Raw genomic sequence first — 17,748 nt, 5'->3', positions numbered from 1 at the left:
ATCTCACCTCCTCTATATATTCATTAGTTGTGGGTATCGGTTAGGTTAGAGATTAAGAGAGAGATTAGAAATTTGAGAGAAAATTGTTTGAGATTTGAGAGCAAAGCTTTATGCTTTGCATTTGAGAGATCTCTAGAGAGAGTTTAAGTGAAACATCTATAGGGTAGTTTGATTATCACCATTGTTGGAGAGGTTGAGTTAACCACCACATTGGTGTATTTGATTCTTTGTAACCATTATTTTCATAGTGGATTTTTTATTTGGACTAGGTCCCGTGGGTTTTTACTTCTTCATTGAAGAAGGTTTTCCCACGTTAAAACTGCTTGTGTTCTCTCTCTTTCCTTCTCTCTCTCTCTCTCCTATTTGTGTTTTTTATTTTTCCGCTGCGCTGCCAGACATGGTGAAGTTCAGGCCGAGGTATTGCCGAGATTCGAGATCAGGATCTTGTTGATTGACTTCCGCAAAAAGGCTGCTTAGCCGAGCTTGAAGGAACCGAGTTCCCAACAGGTTATGCATTTGCGCATTCCAGTCTTGGTTGAAAGAATGAGTAGCAAGCTAATCTGCTACTCCATTCCCCTCTCTAAAAATATGCTATTTTCGAACCAACCATGGTCTACAAAGAACTTCTCAAATTGCCTTTACCAGCAGAAATGATGGGTGATTATCCTAACAGATATATGTTTGGTGATTTGAATATTATAATAAATCAATAATTTATGTATAAATATGCATAAGACATTGTTGAGAAAAAGATGGTTTTTCCCTAATGATATTGTTGTTGCTATATCTGCTCCAATAATGAATAATTGATTTAACTGAATAACTAAATTTTGAATATAGTTTATATTCACATGGCATTATTAATTTCAAAATTACTTATAAGTCTGTTATAGGAATGAATGCCAAATAAATTCAGAAATAAATGTGAAACCAGTTTTGTTGCTGTTGTAACCAGTTTAGGAGATACGTTTTACAAAAAATATGAGATACTTTTATAGTGAGCCTATAACAGTACGAATTAATTTGTTAATTTTAAACTTATGTGATGAGAGCGTAACACCACAACCTCATTAGTGAACACGTGATAAATTAATATAAGTTATGTGTTCTTGTGCATGCAGCTTACGTTATAAGTATGGAATGAAGGCCCACTTTTCATTATATCCATTGCTTGTTGCAATCTTATAAATATATTCCCCTAATTCCTTTAACCTTTATATAGGATTATTCCTTCCTTGGAAATTTTGATAACGGACATGGCATCTTTATCAAAAGCAAAAGCTGCATGAAATCATTATTACAAAATGCCGATTTTACCCCTACTTTTATCACATGAATCAAGAACATGCAAGGTTATATTGTAAAATCCAGCGTAGATGTCACAATAAAAAAGTTAGCAGACAAATCTTCTTTGAATCACTCTCTGCTAAAGCTACTATGGTAGGTGCAAAATCTAGCCCACACTTAATCTTATAAATTGGAACAATAACCAACAGAACAAGGCATCATCATTTGCATCAAAACTTGAGAGATCGAAAGAGATATCCATTAAAATGTCGACAAAGGCAGTTGCGAGTGTTTCCAATATGCTGCGAGCGAACGCTTCGAACCCATTAACTTGGCCTGATGATAAGATTCTGGAGACAGTTTACATAACCCACGTCCACACCGCTGAAAGGTACGATGTGGAATCGCTTTTCAACGTTACTTCAAACATTATCAAGCGTTCCACCGCAGCTGCTGACAGTGTCGTAGTTAAGGTAACCTTCAATAAATCCGTCGCTGCCACAATTATTCATGAGTTTATTTTATGGGTTTGTCACTTCTACTATTGCTCCATATCAGAAATTTTACAACAAACATATTTATATTATGCATTTTTAAAAAAAAAAAAAAAAACCAATATGTGCTTGCGTACAATGCAATAAATTTTCTTCCGGCAACATAAGTACATTTATCTTATTATATATATATATATATATATATATATATATATATATATATATATATATATATTGAGAGTATAACTTACACTAGTGTAAAATGATCCAGACCCCACACACACATATATATATATATATATATATATATATCGTTTCTGCTATCGCTGCAGATGGAAAAAATTGCAGCAGACTTATTAACACTAGGACACAGAGCCATATCCTGCAATAACAAAATGAATAAAAAAATTTCAAGACACAGAATCATATCCTGGTGAAAATAAGTATTGTTGCAAATTTCTGATATGCAGCAACATAATAGCTATAAAAGCCATATATATATATATATATCAAAATTATTTTATGTTTGTAGGAGAAACATCAATTCTAAAAGTGTAGAGTGAGCTCACCTTCGAATTATGTGTGTAGGAAAAAAATATCAACCCAATATTTATATACGTATAAGGGAAAAAAGTTCATGCTTCTGAATGACACAATTTATATCATTTCACTCTCACAAAGAGGTGGGACCCACACCTTTATTTTTTTTGTAACTCTCCCTCTTTCTTTATCTATCTCTTTCTCTCTCTTAATGACACAACTTTATATCCTTTAAAATGACATACACTCTTTCCTATGTATAATTACAAAATGAAAACCATTAATTCTACCATTTGTTTTGCAGAGTGGTACACCCGCTGGTCTTATAGAAGACAAGGCTCCCTTATCCAGTTTCGACCCACCGTTCCGTAAACTGAAGCACATTGTTTCTCAGGTTATTCTGTAGCATATTGATTAGTAATCCTTATGTTAAAGTTATAATAAAAACCATACATGTCCTATACTGTTCATGACATGGCATAGAACCTATGATCAGATGGACTATATTTTGATCCTTATTTCTTATCACCCAATTTTCTAATAAAAAAAGTTAAAATTTCAGCTTTTTGTTCATTATAATTCAATTTTTGAAAAACAAGAAACAAAATATAGGGTGGAAACGCGTTCCAATTACGCAGAGCCTGTGCACATTTGGGCATTGATCCACCAAATGTCGCAAGCTAAATTAGCTTATTTTGTTTACAAAAAAAAAAAAAAAAAAAAAAAAAATAGCTTATTTTACGACAGTTAGCTGTGGCTAATTTGCTATGCTGAACGAGTTACAATTAACCATGGTTAATTTAGCTTATGCTACTTGGCAGTCGCTATTTCGACCAATACCTAAACGTGTTCCAGGCCCTGGGCAATTAACTTGAATACACACCCATGCGCGTTTATTCTTTTTAGTTTTGAATTATTTTTTATATTTCTTTTCAAAAGTGACATTCAAATGATTAAAATACCTTAAATTTCTGTATAAGATAGATGAAACAGTGCAATATCTAATCTTCAAGCTTAAAGAGCTATGGACACCTTGGTATGGGATGCATTATTTTGGGCAAATAAATGTGTAACAACTTATGTGGTAGTTGTTAATATGGAAGTTAAATCAAGAAATATGTAACTTCACCTAAATTGAAGTTCTAAGGAATCAAGTAAATCCTCCATGATTACAAATTAAATTAGACACATGCTATAATGGCACATCACATTTGCTAGTAATGTTTTTAAATAGGCGAAGGATATTGTAACAACCAAGTTGTGTTACTACCATATTACTACCAATCAATCTCACCGTTAGATTGATTATGTTGATCTAACGGTTATATTTATTTCTATTTTTGTATGGTCATGATTTTTCAAATTTAATACTTTATATTTATTTTCATCTTTGTATGGTTATGATTTCTCATATTTAATGCTTTTACTTTTAAATATGAGGAATCATAACCATACAAAGATGGAAATAAATATAACCGTTGGATCAACATAATCGATCTAACGGTGAGATTGATTGATAATAATATGGTAGTAACACAACTTGATTGTTACAATATCCTTCCTATTTTAACTATATGAAATTTATACACCATCTTTTATGTATCTTTATCTTTAATATATTATTTATTTCGAGGTTGTAGATGATGAACACACCTCATGGTGAGCATAACGCACACCTGACAACAATGTCGATACTTGATCAGCTGAAAACCTATTCGTGGGATGGAAAAGCAGTATTAGCTCTAGCTGCTTTTTCTTTGGAATATGGGAATTTCTGGCACCTTGTTCAGGTTCCAAGCGGGGATCAACTTGGAAGATCATTAGCCGTAATGAATCGAATTCATAGCATTGACAGGAATAGGCAAGCCATTGCTGAGTATAACAGTTTGGTCAAGAATGTATTGATAGCCGTTGAGTGTATCACTGAGTTGGAGAGGCTTTCTACCAAAGGTTATGACCCAAAGGATGTGCCAGCATTGTCAGAAGCCTTACAAGAGATCCCTATTGCTGTCTACTGGGCAATCATCACTATTGTAGTTTGTACTAATCATATTGATTTTCTCATGGGTGATTCGTAAGTTATCCCTCATTTCCAAATTACTTGTTTGATTCTTGAAATATATCTTGCATGGTAATTTTCTGTTCTAGACCCATGTAATATGCCCATTCGATCCACCCAGGTAAAATTCCCCTAAAGGGTAAAATCTCACGGTTACACCTCTAAAAACCTTAATCCTTATAAATATCACTTTACCCCCCGCGGAAATATGTAATATACTATTGTCGCACCCATTTGTTTAGTGTTACCATCTAATAGAGATTCATGAATGACTGTGATATTTGTACATATAGAAGAGAGAAATATTTTTTTTATCCAAATATCAGTTGTTCAATGAAAGAGCTACATACTACATTTGTATGGAAGATGTCCTCCCCCCTTCGCCTTTGACTCCTAGATCCTTGTTTGTGCACAGTGATATATATGCCACCTTGCACAACTATTTCCTCCACAAACACCACTTGCTCACACATCCAACAAAAACCTTGGTCCACTAGGACAAACACTTTCATTTAATTCACTACATCTATTATTTTGGCACACATTCAATGAGAGGACGAACTCATCATTTATATAAATTGTTTTAGAATGTTATAACCTTAATAGTAACTTTGACTTTGTTTGATTAATTCATAATTTTTTTTGATATGTTGTCGTATTATTTTTGCAATATTTCGCAACCAGGCTCACCTCAAAGTTTTAACAAATTTGTTTTCTAGTTTGATTATTCTTTGTTTATATATATATATATATATATATATATATATATATATATATAAAATTATATTTACAAACTTTTTGTTTACAAGTATGACCGGTCATACTTAATGTAATTTGTAAAAAAAATTTGTAAACGGATCATATATATATATATATATACACACACGCGTTTCACAATCACACTTTCACAATGGCAGTGTTATAAAATAATTATCAACATACGTGCATACAATATATGATTAATGACATCCTACTGTAACCAGTTATTTTCTTTTTGTTTTCTGTAGTAGAAGACTTTATATAACTTCAATTGCTTTCGTTCAGGGAGGACAGATATGAATTATCGAATTTTGATGACAAGCTTTCATACATTATCAGCAAATTAAGGGCGCATCTGACAAGGAGCAGAAAGAAAATAGGTTATGTACTTAGTGATTTATTTTTTTATTTTTTATTTTATTTTGTACATTATGACACATGCATTGAACTATAGATGACGAAGGATAAATCTGATGCTCATAAGGGATTACCTCTGTTTATTGCAGTTGAGCTAGAAGATTACTATAGGCGTAAGAGGGTCCTTCAAACTCCTACAGAAATTGTAGAGGTTTTGAAGGTTCTGATCTTCCACAACGAAATTCAGGATCCCCAAGTGTACGATGGCTTCATGAGACAAATGGTTAGTATTGAAGTGTTTATGCTACCATGACTATTATTGTCTTTACCATGAATCTTTTACAAAATGATAGTTTGCCTTGGAACAGTTATTCACTGTGACCAAAAAGTTATAGGTTTGAGTCTAGAAAATAGTTTTTTTATAAAAATAAGGATAAGTTTGTATATAATTGAACCTCATCTTTACTCTCGTAAATAGGGGGGTCTTGTGTGGTTTTTCTCATTTAATGAGCTTTTTGACACTTCTAATGAGCTTTTAATGAACATTTCACTCGCATTAAACTGGTAATTAGTTTGTCAAAAGAATTAAATCAGTTAAATGCTTGTGTTTTTGCATCGAAGGGTCAAAAGGCCATTTTAATGTGAATCTTTTAAGAAATGAATAAAGCTCAGTTTTTCTCTTGTGAGTTTAGAGATCTGGAAATTACAGTACTCTGTATTCTATTCAATCATTAGTACAATGTCTGATTTTGAAACATAAAAAAGTTCTCATTTACTTTTAAATTTTTTAATCCAACAGGTTAGCATTGAAGTGTTTAGGCAGAAGCATGTGTTATTGTTCATTACAGGCCTCGACAGCATCAGAGATGAGATTCGGCTTCTACAATCTATATATGAAGGATTGCAAGAAGATCCTAAAGAAGTGAAAGGATACAGAAAACAGGATTTCAAGATTTTGTGGATCCCCATTGTGGATGATTGGAACCTTCTTCACAGGGCAGAGTTTGATAATTTGAAGCTTGAAATGCCATGGTATGTGGTTGAGTACTTCTATCCCTTAGCAGGAATCAAACTTATAAGAGAGGACTTGAACTACAAGAATAAGCCTATAGTCCCAGTGTTGAACCCTCAAGGTAGGGTGGTAAACTATAACGCAATGCACATGATTTTCGTTTGGGGGATCGATGCCTTCCCTTTCCGACCCTCTGATGATGAGCTACTTACTCAGAAATGGAATTGGTTTTGGGCTGAAATAAGGAAAGTGCATCCAAGGTTACAAGACATTGTAAGTACAAATATTGTCTTTTTTATTCATAATTCATTGATTATTCGACTAGTCTGGTTTAAGTATTGTTAAATCTATATTAGGAGTGCACAAGCGACACTTTCAAAACCTTTTTTTTTCCATTCCAGGTCTCAAATTTGAGACCCTAGTTAAGGGAAACAAGATTTTTACTACTAAACTGATGGTTGTTGGTAAATATATTTCAATTATGAATAACAGATAAGGTTGCTAATTGTGACCGGTAGATCACGGATTCGAGTTCAAAAACACATTTTTTGCAAATATGCAAAGGTAGGGTTATAGACAATCGACCCTTATCTCTACCTTCACACGTCGAGAAGTCTATCCAAGTTAGATTTATCCTTTTTTCCTTACGAATGCGAAAAAAACACAATGTTAAATTAATAACAAATTATGTATAAATTCTATGTGAATCAGATGAAAGCGGACACTTTCATCTTCATCTATGGAGGCACAGACAATCAGTGGATGCAAGACTTCTCAGTGGCTGTGGATAAAATCAAAAGGCATGAGATTATCAAGAAAGCTGATGCAATAATAGAGCACTATGCATTTGGAAGGGAAGAGCCAAGGATTGTTCCTCGTTTCTGGATTGGAATAGAGAGCTTGTTTGCAAACATGATTCAAAAGAAGAACAAAGATCCAACAATTGAGGAGATAAAGAGCTTGCTTTGCCTTAAACAAGAACAACCAGGATGGGTTCTTCTTAGTAAAGGGTCTAATGTGAAGCTACTAGGTCGTGGAGAACCAATGTTGTTAACTGCAGCTGAGTTTGAGTTATGGAAAGATAAAGTGCTTGAGAAAGCAGGTTTTGATGTTGCTTTCAAAGAATACTATGAGAACAAGCAACGAGATATTCCTCCTGTTTGTGCACATATGCAATTGGCTAATTATCCTGCAGATATTCTTGACCCTATAAATTGTCCAGATCCAATGTGTAGGAGAGCAATGGAAATAGCTTCTGTGAGTTACAGGTGCTGCCATGGTCACCCTCATAAAGCTGAAGTTCCAGAGAGTGGTGCTGTTATGATTGAGAAAAAGTTTTCTTCTTAGGTTTGGTATTAATATGTGTGTACTTTTTATGTTTTTGTCTTTTTTACGTTTCAGAAGCTGTGCTCTTGCCTCTTCTGTGCCCTTGTTGAATGGGTTGAAAATAATGGATACAAGTTCATCTGTTCTGTTTTATTTATTTTATTTAAATTAATAAAAAACGAGTTATGCTTGCACAATATCAAACATTCTGGTTCATAATGTTTTCTTTGAGATTTGAACTCACATTGTTCGTTTTGTATTTTAATATTTTTTAAATATTATTTATCGATTCATAGATTAATAGATGGAACGCCTTAAAGACAGAATGGAGAAAAATTATTAGTACGGTGGAATGTTAGATCCGTTATTATTTTAATGCTCTATTAAATGATTCTTTTGTTCCTCTTTATTCCCCCTCCTTCTTTTCCCCGTTCCCTATCTTTTTATATATTTTTTTATTTTTTACTTATTTATTTTTTTGACACCCGTTTTATTTTTATTTTTATATTTTATTTATTTATTTTTATTTTTATCCCTTCGTACGTACCTTTCATTTAGGTTCCTTTACTATCCATCCTAATTAGTTTGGGATAAGAGTATTGATGTTGATGTTGATTTATTTATTCATAAATTACTCGACTAGTCTAATTCAAACCGGATATCATTATATACTATTAAGTTTTAACATAATTACATTAGAAGAAAGTCAAACTCAAGACTATGGATTAAGTTGGAACACCTTACATTTAATATGATTAGGGTTGACAAAACGGAAAAACTCAGCTCGACCCTGCCCAACCTGCATGCAATCCGAAAAAATCGAGCCAGGTTAGGGTTGGCTCGAAAAAACAAACGAGCCCGAAAATCCAACCCAACCCGACCCGAGTCGAGTTAGGGATGGCTCGCGGGTTGGCTCGTTTTCAGCCTATTTAAATAAACATGTAGTATTAATGCACCAGCTATGTGACTTCCATCAGCTTAAACAAAGGGTTACAAAATGAGAAATAAAAGCAAAATATTCTAGTTTCGAATTTTCTTCACAACAAATTTGCACCAACATCAAAAAACAATCAAAACCACTTGCTACCAAGTAGGTAAGATATTTGAACCAAACAGAGCCAGCACAAATGGCAGGGATGTGAGAAGATTATGGACTTAGGTTTAGAGAAAGAAGAAAGATGATGACAACATGTGTGGGTTTTGTCTATTTTTTATATATTATATTTTGTATTTTTTTATAAAAAAAAAAATCAACCTGCAAGCTGGCCCGTTTGATCCGCGGGTTGACTCATTTTTTTTCGAGCTGGCTCGGGTCGAGTTGCTCAGGTTGGCAGCTCATTTTTGCCAACACAATCCGACTCATTTTTGGCGAGTTATGAACCAACCCGACGAGTTGACTCGTTTTTGCCGACCCTGATCATGGTAGCCAACACTAGTAACCTCAATCTTTGAATATACAAAAGATAAGAAATATGAAAAGACCAAAATATATAAACTGAGAAAGAATTACAAAAATAATAAAACAATAATAAAAATAGAGCTATTATCGTAAGTGAGTGGTGGAGCACCCGTACACCCATTAGAAAAATATATATAAAAAAAATGAAACATATGCCACAAGTCTTAAAAGTTGAAATATGAGTTAATTATTAATATTTAGGGAAGCCCTGCTCTTATCAATAATTACAGCTGTCACCTTTAATTATATATCGTTGCCCTTCTTAATTGTTTTTAAAATAAAAAATAAAAAAATCGCGCCCATATTATGCATAACTCATAGCATAAAGACGGTCCCCGAAATGGGGAAAATTAAGTAGTTCCTCAAAGATGGGTGATGGGTCCATCGTTTTGTGGATAAGGGATCAGCTAAAGGGACAAGGGTAATAACCTCAGTCTACCCCTAGAAGATAAGGGATAAGCCATTTATCTCATTTCATCAATAATCACATGCTCACGATGACTTTACATCTACAGGTATTCCACCTATAAAAAGGGATTAAGCCTACCAAATATACACCTTTGGCTCATTTAATCTTTGGCTACATCATTATTATTCGTGCATAGTGATTAGTGACCTCTTGCAATGTCTCCTCCATAAACATCCACGAGCCTATTGATCCAAGATACAATTATCAATCTCCGGTTAAATATTCCTGATCCTCTTGGATAGTTAAAATCTTGAAGCTATTGAGAGCAACCAGGATGCGATAAGCAAATTTCAATATTTAAGGGTGCCATATCCTACATCTAGAATTGATTCTATTGTTGAGATCCTCAAATGCTTAAAAGGCCATGAAGTGGATTTGTTTCCATTATTAGAGCTAGAAACTAATGTTTGTTTGTGTTAACTAGATAAGGGCATATATTGGATTAAGATTTCTTAATGCTAATAATGTCTTGGTATTGTTAAAACTTGATAGATTGCATATGCTGAGGTGGAAAGGGCTAGGCAAAGAAATTAAACTTAATGAACTTGGATGGAAGTTTCATTCGCAAGTCCGCGAAGGATCTAAAAGGAAATGATTAGAATATGACTAGTAAGATCAACTTTAGAGTTTTATCTTGGCCAAAAGGAAAAGAGTATCTTTTACTTGTAAATAGACGCACTCGGAAGAAAACATATGGGTGGGTCAATTGACTTGTCTTTGTATACATTTTAAATCATATTATCTGAGACTCAATTAATAACCTTCTCTATTTTAGCAAATATACATAGACTCTAAATATACATAGACTAACTTGAAATACTTTTCTTTTTACGAGAAAGTTTTTTTTTTATATAGGAAAAGTTTAAGTAGTGTTAGACATCGGTATTTTATCAGGGTTAGAAAAGACCCTCAACTTCTTTGAGAGTTTTCAGGAGGGATTACATCTCACTTAATGGGCTTGGCCCAATACAACAAAGGACTTGGCCCAATACAACAATAAATGACTAAATAAAAACTAAATAATCAATATTATTTACAACACTCCCCCTCAAGCTGAGGAATAGATATTTATCATTCCCAGCTTGCTAGTAAGTTCTTGAAATCTGTCTGAAGGAAGCCCCTTTGTTAATAGATCAGCTAATTGACGCCTAGTGGGAATGTATGGAGTGGTAATCAACCCGCTATCAAGTTTATCTTTGATGAAATGGCGGTCGACCTCAATATGTTTAGTCCGATCATGTTGAACTGGATTATGAGCTATACAAATAGCAGACTTATTATCACATAGCAGCTTCATAGGTCCCTCACATTTTATTTTGAGATCATCAAGTACAATTTTCAGCCACAGTAACTCACAAATGCCTTGAGCTATAGCTCGAAATTCAGCTTCTGCACTTGATCTGGCAACCACATCTTGTTTCTTACTTCTCCATGTCACCAAGTTACCGCAAAGAAACATGCAATAACCAGCGGTAGAACGACGGTCAGTCACGGATCCAGCATAATCAGCATCTGTGTAGACTTCTAAAGATAGATTGCCATCACGTCGGAATAACAATCCTTTACCAGGAGTACCTTTAAGATACTGAAGAATTCTCTCTACTGCCTGCATGTGTTTTTCCTTTGGATCGTGCATAAACTGACTGACAACACTAACAGCATAAGCTAGGTCTGGTCTAGTATGGGCCAGATATATCAATTTCCCAACTAGCCGTTCATATTGTCCTTTATCAACTGGAGGACTTTCTTCTTCATAGCCCATCTTGTGATTCTGCTCAATAGGAGTATTAGAGGGTTTACACCCGAGCTTTCCTGCTTCTTTGAGAAGATCAAGAACATATTTTCTCTGGCTGATAAAAATTCATTTGCTTGAATGAGCTACTTCTATCCCTAGGAAATATCTCAGTTTCCCAAGGTCTTTGATTTCAAACTCAGAGGCAAGCCGTGTTTGCAGAATCTGTCTCTCCACAAAATTATCACCTGTGATAATAATATCATCAACATATACAAGGAGCACAGTAAGCTTCCCATTTTGGGAGTGCTTGAAGAAAAGAGTGTGATCTCCTTGGCTCTGTCTGTATCCTAAGGTCATCATAACCTTAGTAAATCTTCCAAACCAAGCACGAGGTGACTGCTTCAATCCATACAAGGCCTTTTTTAATCTACAAACTTTATTTTCCCCCTTCACAGAATCAAAACCAGGCGGGATTTCCATGTAGACTTCTTCTTCTAACTCACCATTGAGGAAAGCATTTTTCACATCAAATTGATTTATATCCCAATTGTAATGGGCAGCAAGGGATAACAAGATTCTCACTGTATTCATCTTTGCAACTGGAGCAAAGGTTTCTTCATAATCAATGCCATAGGTTTGAGTGTAACCTTTGGCCACTAATCGAGCCTTATATCTCTCAAGAGTGCCATCAGAATTATATTTCAGGGCATAAACCCATCTGTACCCTACTGCTTTCTTTCCGTTGGGTCTATCAATAACCTCCCATGTTTTATTTTTCTCCAAAGCATTCATCTCCTCTTGCATGGCTTAAGCCCAATTCCTATCTTTCAAGGCTTCATGTACTGATTTTGGGATTGCAATAGAATCTAGTGCTGAAACAAAGCTTTTGTGCTGCACAGAAAGATTAGCAGAGGAAACAAAGTGGGAGATAGGGTATTGAGTACAAGAGGGACATGAGGAACAAGTTTTCTTGTGACAAGATCTTTTTCCTTTTCTCAGAGCAATAGGTAAGTCATCAGAAGTAGAAGCAATGGGTAAGTCATTAGAGATATCAGAAGGAATAGACAAATCATGAGAGGAAATAATATTAGAATCAGAAACAAGAGATTCAGGAGACTCAGAAGAAATAGGAGATTCAGGACTTACCAGTGGTTCAGACGATTGAGGTTGCTGGTGAGACAGTATGGGTTGTATCTCAGGTGTATTTGAAGGTTCTGACACACCAGGAGCAGACACACTAGGAAGAGAGAAGATTGATCCAGACTCAAAGAAGGAAGGGGACGAGTCTTCTGAAGAACTATTCTCCCCCTGACGATGAGGACCCGGGAAATAAGATTCAGATTCTTGAAAGGTGACATCCATAGAAACAAAAAATTTCCGACTTGGTGGATGATAACACTTGTACCCTTTTTTATAAGGGTTATAACCAAGGAAGACACACTTAAGAGCCCTAGGATCCAACTTACTCTGATGTTGTTTATGAACATGGACAAAGGCAACACATCCAAACACTCTTGGTGGAAGGCTCTGCAATATGGGAACAGAAGGAAAGAAGGAAGTCATGGAATGAATAGGACTGATATTGTTAAGGACCCGTGAAGGTAAACGGTTGATCAAAAAAGTTGCAGCTAATACTGCTTCTCCCTAATAAGAACTAGGAACAGATGTCTGAAAAAGTAGTGCTCTAGCAACTTCAAGAAGGTGACGATTTTTCCTTTCAGCAACCCCGTTTTGTTGAGGGGTATCAACACATGTGAGCTCATGAATCATACCTCTGTCTGAAATGAATTGTGACAAGCGTTGATTGACATACTCAGTACCATTATCAGATCTGAGTCTTTTAATACCCTTACCAAACTAAGTCTCAACCATGTGATGAAACCGAATAAATATCTCTGGTACTTCAGACTTGTCTTTCATCAAGTATATCCATGTTATCCGAGTACAATCGTCAATAAAAGAAACAAACCACCTTGCACCTGAAACACTGTGCACTTTAGAAGGGCCTCAAACATCAGAATGGATAAGAGAAAAAGGTTCCCTACTTTTAATAGTGCTAGAAGGAAATGACACTCGATGGTGTTTTGCAAATTCACAAACATCACAATGAAAGGTCTCAACCGACTTATTGAGAAACAGAGAGGGGAACATAGACTTCAAAAGACTAAATGGTGGATGCCCGAGACGCTTGTGATGGAGCCAAATCATAGACTCTGCAGTAGAAGGATGACGTGCTATTAATAACTGATTTTTGCTAGCATGGTCTGGAAGGAGATGATACAACCCATCATGTTCATTAGCAACTCCAATTGTCTTCTTCGTGGTAAGATCCTGAATAAGACAATGAGAAGGAAAAAATGTTATAGAACAATTCAAATCAGTTGTAAGTTTTTGAGTGGAGATAAGATTAGTAGAAAGCTGAGGAACATAAAGAACATTTTTAAGAAACAAGGAAGGTTGAATTTGAATGTTACCAGAACCAATAACTGATTTATGGGATCCATCAGCTACGGATATAGTATGACTACCAACAGTAGGATGATAAGAACAAAAAAACTCAGTACGACAAGCCATATAATCAGTTGCACCAAAATCCAAAATCCATGAGGTTTTATAATCAGTGCAAGAAGCAAGAAGAGATATAGAACGTGTGCTCTTACCAGATAAGATCGAAGAACTATCATGCTCGGCCATTCTTTAACAAAAAAAGTTAACAACCAGCGATAAAATCAACCAAACAGAATATCAAATGACCTCTGATCAGAAAAATAATTACAGATCCAGACAGAAGACAAGAAGACGAGAAGAATGGTGGTGGTCCGGTCCAAAACCACGGCCGCACGCGCCTCCACGCGCCGGAGAAAGGAGCTGCGCGTGGGATTCACTCGCCGGGAAAGGGGCGGCGCGTGAGAGCGCGTGGATGGGCTTCGCCGGCTGAGATTTTTCTGGTGTGGTCGTTCGGTGAGCGCGCACCTGTCTGTGGGTGGTCGCGGTTGAAAATTCGCCGGAAAGTGGTCCAAACGGTGAAGACAGATCTGATTGGAGGCGGTCGGAGGTGTTTCGGTCGTTTGTGGCGGAGGAACAGTGCGTAGAATGATAGATCGGAGGAAAAATAAGGTCAACAATGGCCCCCTAGGTCCAAAAGGTCCCCGGAAAAATTTTCCGGTGGCGGCTGATGGCGGTAAAAGGCAAAGAAATTAGGGTTTTGTTAAAAGAGAAAATAATATGTGCGGAAGCAAAGCCCTCAGATCGAGAGCTCTGATACCAACTTAAAAAAGGGTATTCTAATATATTATAGAATTGTAAATAATGTGTACAAAGGGTTCTCTCTATTTATAGAGAATATTTAACCTACTTTTAACCTAATGGGCTTGGCCCAATACAACAATTAATGACTAAATAAAAACTAAATAATCAATATTATTTACAACAACTCACAAACAAAATTCTCATATCAGCCTGTGGGGTTTGAACCCACACTCTTATAGGATATGAACCAAACGCTTAACCAACTTTGCCCACCTTTATTGGCTTTCACGAGAAAAATTTTAATTCTTCTCCAGTAGATACAAATACAACCCACTAAATTATACTTAATGTTTTTTTTTTGTCTCGGTTAGTATTCATTTTGTGTGCATGTTCTCTCTTATATATATTTGAATTGCTAACATAAACATGGTTAATTCTTTGTTTCGAGTCATAAATTGGTTTATGTGGGTCAAAGCCAAACTATTGTTTGGTGCTAATTATCTTGTTTTACATGACATAAAGTCCTCCCCTTCATTGAATATTATTATTATCATTGTTTGTAAGAACATGCATCGTTAAATGGAGATTTTAGAATTTAAATAATAATTAAATAAGGATTATTAGATGAAAAATCTAATTAGTTGAATTAAATCACTTTTTTGAGAAAAAGGGTAAATTATAAGTTTTTCGCGGCAAAAATGCAATGGATAAAATTACCCAAAACATAAAGATAATTAGTGATTTTTATTCCATAAATTTTATGGAGTTAAAATGACTACAAAATATTCATGTTAATATTAGTAGAAAATTCTAATTATTTAAAAAAAAGTCATTTTTATTATAAAAGTTAAAATATTGTTATATCGCGGTAATAGATGATATGAGCAAAATTACTGGAAATCTAGTGTTTAATTAATAATTATTATTCAATAACATTTTAATAGTTTAAAAGTATCTTTGATAAGAAAATTAATGAGCAGGATGGAAATAAGTGAATTAATGAGAGTTAATGATGTGGCATTCTTACTTGGAGCCCAAGTTAAGTCAAATAACCTAAAGACACAATCTTTTGCCCTAATTCGTTCTTCATTCTTCACTGCTCTATACCTAGGGCAGCCACCAAAGTCTCTCCATCTCACCCTCGATAGTTTCACTTTTTCTCTTGAAACACCAAGCAAAAACACCCACCAATCTATCACATTTCATCACCATACCATAATCATTCTTCTTGCTTGGGTGAAGCTTCTTGGTAAGAAAGACATGAACTTTCTTTAGATTTTCATAATAAATGGCATGATTTAGGTTAAAATTTAAGTCTTAAAGTGGTTTATATGGTTATGACATGAGGAAACATTGATTAAGTGTTGAAATGATCTAGGGAGATGATTGTACAACCTTTTTTGCAAAGGAAAAATGGAGTTCTTCATTTTTGTTAAAAGAAGGAAAAACAGAATTGTATCAATGATTTTTCTGTTTAAACAGTATCTGTATTTTGTCCATATCTTGAGTTGTAGACCTTAGATTTGAACATATATAGTGTTTTGAAAAGCTTAAAAGTACACCTACAACTTTCATGCAAGGGTCGAGATATGATTCAGTGGTTAATGGGTTGTAAATCATGCCCAAGGTCCTTGGGGCAGTGCTGTTACGAATTTCGAACGTGTTTCAGTAATTCGACCATATCTGAAGTTACAAATATCGTTTTGGCCCACTCTCAACTGTTTTGAAAAGATAAGACTCTAAGATAAAATGTTTATGAAGAAGTAGAAGTCCAATTTTAATGTTTGAATAGTTTAAATTGGTCATGAAGTTAAGATAGAGGTGGTGTCATATTCATTAGGTAGGAACATGTTGTAGTAAAATGGGCATAAGTTGAGCTAGAAGCTCCAAATTGAGTGAATCTTGAACATATGCAAAGCTAACTCAAAGGTATTTAATTTTGGAAAGTTTTGAATTTTTTTTACATAAGTGGATCAATCCCATTTGAGTTTAAAGTCGCTGCCCCGTTGCTGAAAGTTTGGTTTGTAGTAATTGATTTACGAAAGACATAACCTGAGTTATATAAATTCAATTGAGACATATAATATATCATTAGAAAGCTTGGGATGTCTAGTTTAATATAGTAAAATATTAGAATAATGGTAAATACGGTTTAGTACCAAATACACCAATAGAGTTAGTTTCCTTGGATTGTTCTTCAAGGAAATGACTTGTAAACACTATTGTGCTAGTGAGTGATGTTGTAAGGGTATGGGACCTTAAGGGAGTTGACCTAGTCCTCCTACCGTGATTTGGTGTCCCTATATAAATATTTACTACGTAAAAGACAAGTGACAGTAACTTGTCTTACTTAAAAGTGAAAGTCAACGATATAACAACCCTAATTACCAAGCTAGGTTAAATAAGAAAAATTAAGCAAGAGTTCAGCAGAACAAGAGGTGTTCATAGAGATTGTGATCAGTTATGTCAAGTAATGATCCATTGATCAGGAAATTTAGAAAATGAGATACAGAGGGATATATTTCTTGCCAAGCAAGTTATAACAGCTCACAATTTTAAATTAAGTGTTTAAACTATTAAGTGAGTAATTAAGTGAAGATTCAGTGAAAATCCTAAAGATTAGGCCAAAATACAAAGAAAGGGCAAAACGGTAATTAGCCAACACGCAACCCTAGGAAGATAAAAATTGAGTTGAAGGTCTCAGATGTTAAAAACAATCATGGAAATGGATTCAGAATGAAAAATTGAGTGGATAGGCAAGTTTTAGAAAAATAGTGAATAGTGTTTTTCGCGAGTAAAAATACCGCGGTACGATTGCACCGTAAAATGTGCCAGTAGAATTTTGAGCTCTAGGTTTCAAATATGAGTTATAAATGGTCTATAAAACTAGGAAATATGATTTCTGATAATATTTGATGGAATTAAGATAGTTTGGGGAAGCGTGCCAGCAGCGCGCGCAATAGCTTAAAACAGTGTTTTCTCCGATCGACCGGAGAACTCCG

The 17,748-nt window shown here is 34.9% G+C and overlaps 1 protein-coding gene across 1 annotated transcript; it reads left to right on the top strand.

Annotated features, from left to right (window-relative positions):
• The first annotated feature begins 1,553 nt into the window (after positions 1–1,553).
• LOC133298187 (protein SIEVE ELEMENT OCCLUSION B-like) lies at positions 1,554–7,855 on the top strand. Its single transcript, XM_061497446.1, has 7 exons — positions 1,554–1,760; positions 2,626–2,715; positions 3,962–4,395; positions 5,425–5,524; positions 5,651–5,779; positions 6,296–6,781; positions 7,220–7,855. The coding sequence occupies exons 1-7, from the start codon at positions 1,554–1,556 to the stop codon at positions 7,853–7,855; spliced, it is 2,082 nt and encodes a 693-aa protein (XP_061353430.1).
• The last annotated feature ends 9,893 nt before the right edge of the window (positions 7,856–17,748 follow it).

This window comes from Gastrolobium bilobum, unplaced genomic scaffold, assembly GCF_033153095.1.
Source record: "Gastrolobium bilobum isolate Gb01-03AN ecotype WA unplaced genomic scaffold, APGP_CSIRO_Gbil_v1 utg3993, whole genome shotgun sequence".
Taxonomy (NCBI): domain Eukaryota; kingdom Viridiplantae; phylum Streptophyta; class Magnoliopsida; order Fabales; family Fabaceae; genus Gastrolobium; species Gastrolobium bilobum.
Note: the sequence above shows the minus strand (reverse complement) of the source record. Positions and strands in the feature narration are given on the sequence as shown.

Coding starts and splice junctions, on each gene's coding strand:
- LOC133298187 (XM_061497446.1), top strand. CDS start 1,554: ATGTCGACAAAGGCAGTTGCGAGTGTTTCCAATATGCTGCGAGCGAAC. Junction 2,716..3,961: donor TGAAGCACATTGTTTCTCAG/GTTATTCTGTAG, acceptor TCGAGGTTGTAG/ATGATGAACACACCTCATGG. Junction 6,782..7,219: donor ATCCAAGGTTACAAGACATT/GTAAGTACAAAT, acceptor TATGTGAATCAG/ATGAAAGCGGACACTTTCAT.